Source organism: Neltuma alba, unplaced genomic scaffold (genome assembly GCF_004799145.2).
Source record: "Neltuma alba isolate B1F8T4 unplaced genomic scaffold, ASM479914v2 tig00011013_pilon, whole genome shotgun sequence".
Lineage (NCBI taxonomy): Eukaryota > Viridiplantae > Streptophyta > Magnoliopsida > Fabales > Fabaceae > Neltuma > Neltuma alba.
This window is the reverse complement of record NW_021635766.1, coordinates 210,055-222,100: the sequence shown is the minus strand read 5'-3', so window position 1 is coordinate 222,100 and position 12,046 is coordinate 210,055. Positions and strand designations below refer to the sequence as shown.

Sequence of the window (12,046 nt, the reverse complement as noted above, 5' to 3'; positions counted from 1 at the left end):
TGGAATTTTCCCATTATGGAAAAGTAAATTTCATCACAGACATATAACATGACTTTAATTTCATAATCTTCCAAAAAAAAAAACCAGTACTTTACCAATAAATAAAAGAAAACGACCCGAGCGCCTTAAACCCGAACAATAAAAGTCTCATTTTATTATGCCGCCTTCCCAGATTAGATACACAGCGTCGGAGCTCAGCTCTTCGAATCTGAAGCGGAAGATGTTGCAATGTACTCCACGATTATACCCAGGCAACATAGGACATCCTTTTAAATTTGAATTTTATTTTGTTGAATTTGTTGAACATATATTCATGATTTTATATATATTATATCTCCATCCTAAAATTTTAAGGTTAGTTTGTCACACTGTGAAGAATAAAAGGCCTGGTGAAATTTTTATACTATGAAGATGTGAAATATTTAATATGACGTTATACAAAATAACTTGTGAGCTCTATATGTAAAGAGAAGCCTGTTTGAGCAGGTTATATATATGCATTATTTTAGGAAAGGTGCTTATGTAGATCTTATTTTTATCACAAGAAAGGGGGATGTATTTAGGATAAATGTCTATTTTTGGGCCTGAAATGGGGATGACTTACATTGACTTGGAGCAATATGCGAGTCTGCTGGTCAGTTTGGCAATTTAATCCCGAGTTGACAATGCTGCTGTTTCACTGTTTCAGCTACAAATTCATTTCCGGGATTTTTATTTTACATTTCTAAATTTCTAATTGAAAAATTCTTGTTTAAAGCCGCACTTTTTATATTAATTTTTCATGATTTTGTATTTGATGCACGTATTGGCTTCCTAAAATTTTAAAGATTAGTTTGTAACATCACAAATGAGTAAATGTAATATTGGCCCCATGAGGTTTTTTTAACACAAACAATGCCTTCGGTTTTGATATAAATTAAGAAAAATTATTGTATAGCCCTGCGTAAAACTTATAACAAGTAAGTAATATGCATGCATAACAAGTAAAAAATATGCATCTATTATTATTTCCTCACTAGTTATTGCATGTTACTTCTGGTCCCAAAAAAAAAGTTATTGCATGTTAGGTACATGTTATGAAAATTATTACTAATTTTTAAGTTACTTATGTATGACTGTCCAATAATTTTTTTTATTGATAGCGCTGGTTGAGGTTACATTTAATGTTGAATATAAGATTTCAATTTACTTTGTTTTTTATATTTATTGTTATTTTATTAAACTATTCTTATTAATTACACATTTCAAGAAAGTTTGTATCAATGGCTAGTTTCAATACAAATGATTTAAGAAGGTAATTTAAAAAAACAAAAACAAAATTATTATAAATAACTAATTTTTTAATATTATAAATTAGTTATCTAATTTTATGTTAAAAGATCGAAGATAAAGAGGTAGTATCATGTTTGGCAAGTAATAAACAAATAATTCCTGCAAATTTCAAATACATGTGATTGTTTTTTTTGTGAAAAAATACGTTGGCATGGCTTGCAACTGAATGTTTACCTTCTTCTTTATGGTGGGAAGTTATTATTTCCATGCGGATTCATTGTTTCCTTTCTTCTTTCTTTCTTTTTTTTTTCTTGTGGTAACAAAGACAAGCTGTGCGTGAAGGAGAAACTAAAATCTTAATACGTTTGGCATGAAAACTAGAATGCAGCTAAAGAATGTTTGGCATGGAAAACTACTGGTTTTGCCATTTTCTTTTGTACTACCTCTGTTTCTACTTATAAATCTTCGTTGGTAAACTACAAATGAGGTTTTATAAATAAGACTGGAGGTAATATTTTCTTTTTAATTTTGTTTGTGAAGGGCTTGGAAATGGCACGTGTTTAAGGCAGGGTGTGAAAGTATTTTACAAACTAAACTACAGTACTTCTCCTCATTCCCAAACACCCCTTAAGAAACATGCTAAAAATAGATAAAATTTATCTTATTTGATATATCATATTATATTACATTATTTGAATAATCCGTATATTTACATTATAATTTTGATATTCTAGTTAAACATTTTAAATGATTGGTTATATAATCTTTAGTCTCACAAGTTTATACAAATTTTGATTTTAGCCCATCGAGTTTTAAATCATAGATTTAGTCTTTTAAGAAATAAAATCCAAATTTTTATTGAATTATATAGAGTCATGTTTTAATAAAAATAAATTTAAAGATTAAAACCTACAATTTGAAACTTGAGGGGCTAAAATTAAAATAAGGGTAAATTTAAAAGACATAATTGTATTAACCTGAAAATAATTATATAAATTAGAAAAAGAGTTTGCTTTTAAAATAACTCAAAGGACTAACATAATTATTTCTTATAAGGATGATCCAATTCCTGTTATTCTTAGCATCATATCACTCACTAGAGTTAAAAATTAATAAACATATATTACCTCTGATGCTTACTATAAGAGCTCATTTGATTTTTATTTTAGTCCTAAATATAAAACCCAAATCCATTTTGTCTCTCATATTCACCTTTTTTTAAAGATAGTTCATGTAATAATGATATTTTTAGCCAATACACATGATTATCAAGGACATTTTTAAAAAACAATACCTATTGATTACAAATAACTAGCTTAACTAATTCCTTTAATTTTTAAATTAGTCAACTAGTTCTATACTACCTCCAGTTTTTTAATATAAAAGCTAGTTGACTTTGAGTAAATTAAGGTAATTAGTCAAATTAATTATTTGTATATAATAAATATTATTTTTCCTGAAATACTCTTACTAATCAAGCGTCATTTGATGAAATATTTAACATGTGCAACTACTGTAAGGATTATTTTGAAAAAAATAAATAAATATGAGAGATAAAATAAATTATGGTTTTTATTTAAGACCAAATTAAAAATCAAATTAATTTTTCTATTAAGAAACGGAAGTAATATCTTTTAGCAAAATCACAATATGTTGGTAATTTTTTACCAAGAACTACATATTACCAATGGAAATATTACATGTGTATACATATTTTTTTGCCAATGATATATTATAATATTTTGATTAAAGAACAGGATGATTAGAACATAGATACACACATATGCTCGCGCGCTTGTATTTGTTCATATATTTTAAATAGGATGATTAAATATCAACCAAATATTGAAAAAGAAAAAGAAAAAGAAAAAGGGTAATCCGAAAAACACATAAAATGGACTTATCTTAGAGGAAAGTTCCAGAAATTTAAAGACAATAATTGTATTAACCTGAAAATAATTATTGAAACTTGAGGGGCTAAAATTAAAATAAGGGTAAATTTAAAAGACAATAATTGTATTAACCTGAAAATAATTATATAAATTAGAAAAAGAGTTTGCTTTTAAAAATAACTCAAAGGACTAACATAATTATTTCTTATAAGGATGATCCAATTCCTGTTATTCTTAGCATCATATCACTCACTAGAGTAAAAATTAATAAACATATATTACCTCTGATGCTTACTATAAGAGCTCATTTGATTTTTATTTTAGTCCTAAATATAAGACCCAAATCCATTTTGTCTCTCATATTCACCTTTTTTTAAAGATAGTTCATGTAATAATGATATTTTTAGCCAATACACATGATTATCAAGAACATTTTAAGAAAAACAATACCTATTGATTACAAATAACTAGCTTAACTAATTCCTTTAATTTATTTAAATTAGTCAACTAGTTCTTATACTACCTCCAGTTTTTAATATAAAAGCTAGTTGACTTTGAGTAAATTAAGGTAATTAGTCAAATTAATTATTTGTAATAAATAAATATTATTTTTCCTGAAATACTCTTACTAATCAAGCGTCATTTGATGAAATATTTAACATGTGCAACTACTGTAAGGATTATTTTGAAAAAAAATAAATAAATATGAGAGATAAAATAAATTATGGTTTTATATTTAAGACCAAATTAAAAATCAAATTAATTTTTCTATTAAGAAACGGAAGTAATATCTTTTAGCAAAATCACAATATGTTGGTAATTTTTTACCAAGAACTACATATTACCAATGGAAATATTACAATGTGTATACATATTTTTTTGCCAATGATATATTATAATATTTTGATTAAAGAACAGGATGATTAGAACATAGATACACACATATGCGCGCGCGCTTGTATTTGTTCATATATTTTAAATAGGATGATTAAATATCAACCAAAATATTGAAAAAGAAAAAGAAAAAGAAAAAGGGTAATCCGAAAAACACTATAAAATGGACTTATCTTAGAGGAAAGTTCCAGATATGATCTGATCCGAATATGAAAGCGCTTTTTCCCAAGTTTCTTCCAGCACGCTTCGGCGGCATACTCCATTCAGGCTTCGATTTGATTCATTGGGCAAAGTTTTGTGCGTTTTCCATTCGGTGAACTGAAGAAGCATTGAAGCATTGCAGATGCTCCTCGTTCAATCTGATCCCAAATATGCTTTCTTCAGCTGCTGCAAGGTACTCCTCCTCCTTCACCAAATTTCCTCTCTTTGCTACTTGTACCTTCTTTCTCTCTTTCCCTTGTTCCCTCACTCTCAAATGTTATCTTCATTCCCACTCCCCAAACCCCAACAACATCCGCGACGCCGTTGATACAGTCACTCACTTCCTCCACATGCGGCCCCCTCCCTCTAGAAAACATATCAATAGGATTTTAGGGTCTATAGTGAAGATGAGACATTATCCCCTGGTTATCTCACTTCTTGCACAAGCCGAGTTGAAGGGCTACGTGCCAGATTTATTTAACCTGAGCATCTTGATCAATTGCCACTGCCACGTCGGTCAGATGGATCTTGCTTTCTCTCTGTTGGGGAAAATTTTCAAGATGGGCTATCAACCAAACGCTGTAGTTTTGACCACACTAATAAAAGGACTCTGTTTAAATCAAAATGTCGGCAAAGCTCTAGATTTCTACGATGACATAATGGCAAAAGGATTGAAGTTAAATGAAGTTAGTTATGGAACATTAGCAAATGGGCTATGTAAAATGGGGAAAACGACATCTGCTCTTAAATTGCTTAAAGTAATGGGGAGGCACCTTGTTAAGCCCAATATAGTTATATACAGCACAATCATTGATGCGCTTTGTAAAGAAGGACTAGTTAATGATGCACACAATCTCTATTTTGAAATGATTAACCACGGGATATCTCCAAATGTTGTTACTTATAGTAGTCTAATCCATGGCTTCTGTAGCATGGATCAGTGGCATCAAGCAAATCAATTACTCAATGAAATGATATCGAAAGAAATACAACCAAATGTTTATACCTTTAACGTCCTAGTTGATGCATTATGTAAAGATGGAAGGATTGTACAAGCTCAAGCTGTATTTGCTAGGATGGTGAAGAGTGATCAAAGACCTAATGTTGTTACGTATAATGCTGTGATGGATGGACATTGTTTGACCAATAATATCATTGAGGCTAAGGAAGTTTTTAACAAGATGATTGAAAATGGTTTGGCACCTGACATTGTTAGTTATAGCATTTTGATCAACGCATGCTTTAAGATGAAAATGGTGGATAAAGCGATGGATCTTTTTAAGGAATTGCATTCCAGAAATTTGGTTCCTGATGTTTTAACTTATAATTGCGTTATTGATGGGTTGCTCAAATCACAAAGAATCTCTTGCGCGCAAGAGATTATTTATGAGATACATGAGAGGGGTCTTCACCCTGATATCATCACTTACAGTATCTTGTTAGATGCATTTTGCAAAATGGGACATCTTGACAAGGCAATTAAACTATTTAGGCAAATTGTTGATCAAGGATTCCGGCCTAATGTGAAGACCTACACTATACTTATTGATGGTTTGTGCAAAGGTGGTAGATTAAATGATGCATGGGACACTTTTCAGTATCTTTTGGCTGAAGGTTACCAACTAAATGTCCGTACCTATACTGCTATGATTCATGGACTTTGCAAAGACGGTTTTCTTGATGAAGCCGTGGCCTTGTTTGATAGAATGGAAGAGAACAATTGCCTCCCTAATTCCGTAACTCTCAACGTTATTATTGGATATCTTCTTGAAAACAATGAGAATGACAAGGCAGTTAAAGTTCTTAGTAGAATGATTGAGAGAGGCGTGCTGAAGAAATAAAACTAGGTGAGATCTGCTACACCTCAAATTCATTTGCCACAAATATTCATGTATGCCAAGTGTGGAGGGATAAGACTTGCTTGGAAAAGGTTTGATGAAATGCCTGGAAAGAATGTTGTCTCTTGGAGCGGGATGATACATGGCCACACTCAAATGTATGAAGACTATGAAGCTCTTAGATTGTTCAGCCAAGCACTACTGGAAGATGTGGATATCAATCATTTTACATTATCAAGTGTATTACGGCTAGTGGCAGCTCAACTTTGCTTGCACTGGGGAAGCTAATACATGGACTATGCTTCAAGACAAGTTTTAATTCATCAAGCTTCGTGGGTTTTCTTTGAAGAAGCAAGATATGCTGGGTAAGTATTATGAAAGTTGAATGCCCAAATATAAATTTTTTTTGTGGTGAAGCGATCATAGATTTTAGTGTCTTGTTGATGAATATCCTCGTCTTATATTTATTCTTTATCAGGAATAGCTCAGGTTTCTTCTTTATTGATGATCCTGGAAGTTAGAATTTTACAAGAGGATGGGAAGTAATTTTCAACCATTCCTGATTGCTGCAATTGATGTTTATAAAAGAAATATGAAATATACATAGCAGCATACTTAGCAATCCTAGTTTTCTCTTAATTGCCGTCTCACTAAGGCTAAAGCACATAGAAATAGTACTATAGACTCATGAAAATGTTTGTTTCTATGTTAATGGCAGTGTTTTGCTCCATCTTCTTTGGTCGCTTACTGTTATAGTTTTTAGATTTACTAGGAAATTGTCGGCATTAAGTTTGGGGACGTTTTTTGTGGCTTTATCTTGCGGTGATATCAGCATTTTGTTTTTTGAAATTTTTTTAATTCCTAGCTGTACTAATCGGAAGGAATGGCGGAGTTTGTTGTCATCACTTCGTTTTATGATTTGTGTTCTTCCGATAAGGATTTTATTTGTGATTCGATAAGCATTTCCTTTTGCTAGTTTGCTGATTTTCTTCAATAAGTGGTTGTGCTTCATTCAGCCATGCATTATGTTAATGGTACTTGATTGATTGATTTTCAATGAGTGGCTCAAGGCCTAGTAATACACCATTATGACCAGGTAACTAAGTACATATATTCATGATTTTATATATTTATATACCCATCCTAAAATTTTAAGGTTAAAAAAAAAAAAAAGGTTAGTTTGTCACGCTGGTTTCTGACCAAAAAAAAAAAAAGTTTGTCATGTTGGTTAAAAAAAAAAAAAAGTTAGTTTGTCACATTGTGAAGAATAAAAGACCTGATGAAATTTTTATACTATGAAGATGTGCAATATTTGATATGACATTATACAAAATAACTTGTGAGCAGAAACCTGTTTGAGGAGGTTTTATCTATCTTATTTTAGGAAAGGTACTTGTGTAGATCTTATTTTTATCACAAAAAAAGGGGCTGTATTTGGGATAAATGTCTATTTTTGGGCCTGTGATAGGGATGACTCACATTGAGTCGGAGCAATATGTGTTTTCTGGTTAGTTTGGCAATTTAGTGCCTGTTTAGATCAGCGTTTGCTGGTCCAAACGTAGTTTAAAATTGAAAATAAGCTCAGTGGGAGAAAGAGGTCCGTTTGGCAAGGCTTTTTTACCATTGAGCTTCTAAAAAATAAGCTGCCAAATCGGGCATTGTGAAAAAAGCTAGAAAGAGCAGCTTATGAAGCTCTGGGCAGAAGCTTAATGGGACGAGTTGGGCGCTGGCTTCATTGACGTCATTTTGCCAATTATCCTAGGACACATGGTGAGATGTTATTGGAAAAGAATAACACCCCCTTCGTTAATGAGCAAAAAGGTCTTCCTGGTGCTTCAGTTCATATGCTTAGCTGGGTGCCTCTAACTTTTATTTTTGGATGAAACTTGAAAAACGGGTGTTCAGAAAATCAATAAAGCATATTTCAGAAAATAAAATAATAAATATATTGAGTATTAATTTTTTTTCATTTCTCTAATATTTTCAAATTTAATTCACTCATTAAATTTCACTTCTTCATATTAAATTAATTTAAATTCATTATATTATGTCAATTCAATTTTTTTTATCATGCTTCACTTTATAATTAAATTAGTTGGGTACTTCTAATAGTCTAATTTTTATTTTTGGATGAAACTTGAAGAACAGGCATTCAAAAATTCATAAAAGTAAAGAAAAATTTCCCTTCACTAATCTCTTAGTCTCTTTACATAAGAATAATTAATTAGCTAAAATTAGTTCGAAAAAATAATTTATCATGTTTCACTTTAAATTTAAAATATTTTTTATGATTTCTTTGAAATTTTAAAATTTAATTCACTCTATCAATTTGACTTCTTCATATTAAATTATTTTAATTTCATTGTATTATGTGAAATTATTTTTTTAATCATGTTTCATTATTTATTAAAACTCATATCCATTTTGGTCATTTTACAACTAAATTTACTTCTACTCAACTATAATCCAAACAACTTTTTACCAATCTCACTTTTGCAAACTAGCTTTTCTGAACTCTAATCCAAATACAATTCAGCTTATTCAATTTAGCTTTTACCCAACTTCACTTTTTTATAAGCTATTTTTTCAATCGTTAATCCAAACGGACTCTTAATCCTGTGTGGACAATGCTGATATTTTACTATTTCAGCTACAAAGTCATTTCCGGGATTTTTATTTTACATTTCTAAATTTGGAATTTAAAAATACTTGTTCAAAACCACGTTTTTTATATTAATTTTTCATGATTTTATATATTTGATTCACGTATTTGCTTCCTAAAATTTTAAGATTAGTTTGTAACATCACAAAGAGTAACACTTGGTAAAATTATTATACTACTTCTAACCCTTAATGTAAAAACTAAAAGACCAATTTGAGTCAATTAAGAAAATTAGTTGAGTTAGTTATTTGTAATAAATGGTTATTTTTTATTAAAATATTATTACTGATCAAATGTATTGGTTAGAACTATTATTATTACAAGAATTATCTTGGAAAAAAAAAAGTGAATTGGGGTCTTATATCAATCAATCAATTGTATTCTTGAAAACTTGTAATACCCCATTTGTTTGAAAATGGGTCGGGTATGAGATTATAGAATCCAAATATATTCAATTAATGAGATTTAAATAACATCTTGATTGAAATTTGAATATATTGAATTAAATAGGAAACATTATAAATAAATGCAATTATAAATAGAGATTCAAATGAAGAAATTAATAAATAACTTTAAATTTGAATAATATCTTAATTAAAATTTGAATATATTACATTAAATGGGGGTATCATAATTAAATTGTATGCTAATAAGAAGCTTTAATAGAGAAATAAATAAATAATTTCAAATTTTTATCTATTCCTCATAAATTCTGCTTCTCTCATTCAAATTCCATTAAAATGAATTAAAAATATATATTCCTATTAGAAGTAAATTTTAATCTATCTTAAATAATGCAATTTATTAAAATTTTAAATATAGTCAAATATGCTAATCCGTGCATCGCATGGGGAATAAATTTCTAGTTTAAGACTAAAATAAAAGTCAAATAAGATTTTATATTAATGACGGGAGGTAATATTGTAAAATATTTGATATGACATTGTACAAAATAATACTTGTATATGTATCGTATGTTTGTTGTTAAAAAAAAAATATGTGTATTATATTATTAAATATTATTTAATGTTTGGAGCTATTCAAAATTATTTTGACCAAAATTCTATTTATCGAAAAACATGATATATTTATCTGATTTGTTTGATTATATTATACCTAGAAAAAGATAACCTCTATTTAATTTTAGGATTTTTTTAATAAAAATGGGATACAATTTTTTGAGTGTAGTGGTGGGGTTTAAAAACAGATCAAGCAATTAGCACTTTTATTTGGCCAGCCCCGCTGAAAAATCTTGTATGAACTTCAATTCTGGATTTTTATTTAAAATTTTTCCTTTGTAAACAATTTTTATGCTGGGTAGGATATTGCTCATATTTATTGAACTAATCAAATGAGTAAATGTAATATTGGCCCAATGAGGTTTTTTCACACAAACAACGCCTTCGGTTTTAATATGAAAATTAAGAAAAATTATTGTATAGCCCTACTTAAGCAATCTAATCATAAAAAAAAAAACTTGTACTACCCTCCAACCTTTAATATAAGACCTCATTTGACTTTTATTTTGGTCATAAATATAATACTTTAATTCATTTTATCTCTGATATTTATCTATTTTTTTTCAAGATAATCTCTCTAATAATGGTAGTTTTAGCTAACAAACTTAATTAGCAAGGATATTTTAGGAAAGACAACATTTATTTATTACAAATAACTAACTTAACTTATTTTCTTAATCTACTCAAATTAGTCAATTAACTCTTATATTTAAGACTGAAGGTAGTAACAAGTAAGCAATATGCATGCATAACAAGTGAAAAATATGGGCTTTTTTACCGATATACGATAAACAGTAAAACAATATACCAAAATGCTGCACTTTTGAAACTATTTACCAATATACTGCACTTAAAATCGTTCTTGGCAAGAACGATTTTAAAATTACACACAAGTCATTCTTGGTGTGAACGACTTCTGAAATCGTTCACACCAAGAACGATTTTACTTTTTCCTGTTCACTCTTTCACGTATGAATCTCTGCCAATTTTACATACAAAAATAAGAATCTTTGACAATACTCCCATGAGGCTATAACGTCTATATTGCATTAAAATTTGAAAATCCCAATTTTTTTAATTTTTTAAATAGAGCTTGATGAAATTTTTTGTTATTTCCTCTTCTTTTTATTTTTCTCATATCAAACAATACGTAACAAAAAAAATTATGCTTTGATTGTAAATTTTTAATTGTAGCAATTAAGCTGTAGGACTAAATTATTATTATTATTATTATTTTGGTCACAGGCATAAAAAGTCTATACCCAATACTTGATTTCTCGTCAAACCGAACAAATGCCACACGACAGGCTTTTTTACCAAAATACTACAAAAAGTAAAATTATATACTAATATGCTGTGCTTTTAAAAGTATTTACTAATATACTACACTTAAGATCGTTCTTTAAATGAATAATTTTTAAAGTCATTTATCTGCTGAATAATTTTTAAAAGCATATTGGTAAAAAAGCCTGTCGTGTGACATTTGTTCGGTTTGACGAGAAATCAAGTATTGGGCATGGACCTTTTATGCTTGTGACCAAAATAATAATAATAATAATTTAGTCCTGCAACTTAATTGCTACAATTAAAAATTTACAATCAAAGCATTTTTTTTTGGTTACGTATTGTTTGGTATGAGAAAAATAAAAAGAAGAGGAAATAACAGAAAATTTCATCAAGCTCTATTTAAAAAATTAAAACAATTGAGATTTTGAAATTTTAATGCAATATAGACGTTGTAGCCTCATGGGAGCATTGTCAAGGATTCTTATTTTTGCATGTAAAATTGGCAGAGATTCGTATGTGAATAAGAAAAAGTAAAATCGTTCTTGGCATGAACGATTTCTGAAATCATTCATGCCAAGAATGACTTGTGTGTAATTTTAAAATCGTTCTTAGCAAGAACGATTTCAAGTGCAGTATATTGGTAAATAGTTTCAAAAGTGCAGCATTTTGATATATTGTTTTACTGTTTATCGTATATAGGTAAAAAAGCTGAAAAATATGCATCTATTATTATTTCCTTGCTAGTTATTGCATGTTACTTCTGGTCAACAAAAAAAAGTTATTGCATGTTACTTACATGTTATGAGAATTACTAATAATTTAAGTTACTTATGCATGATTGTCCAAAATTTTTCTTATTTGATAGAGCCGACTGGGGTTACATTTAATCTTGAATATAAGATTTTAATTTACTTTGTCTTTCATATTTATTATTATTTTCTTGAACTATTCTTGTTAATTGAACGTGTCAAGAAAGTTTGT

General features: G+C 29.1%; 1 protein-coding gene across 1 annotated transcript; it reads left to right on the top strand.

The window, feature by feature from the left end:
- The first annotated feature begins 4,429 nt into the window (after window positions 1–4,429).
- Window positions 4,430–6,100, top strand: LOC114760706 (pentatricopeptide repeat-containing protein At1g62930, chloroplastic-like). The gene has a single exon (XM_028949990.1). The coding sequence runs from the start codon at window positions 4,430–4,432 to the stop codon at window positions 6,098–6,100; it is 1,671 nt and encodes a 556-aa protein (XP_028805823.1).
- Window positions 6,101–12,046: the final 5,946 nt, after the last annotated feature.

Excerpts from the sequence above, each read along its gene's own strand:
- LOC114760706 (XM_028949990.1), top strand. The coding sequence starts at position 4,430 with ATGCTTTCTTCAGCTGCTGCAAGGTACTCCTCCTCCTTCACCAAATTT.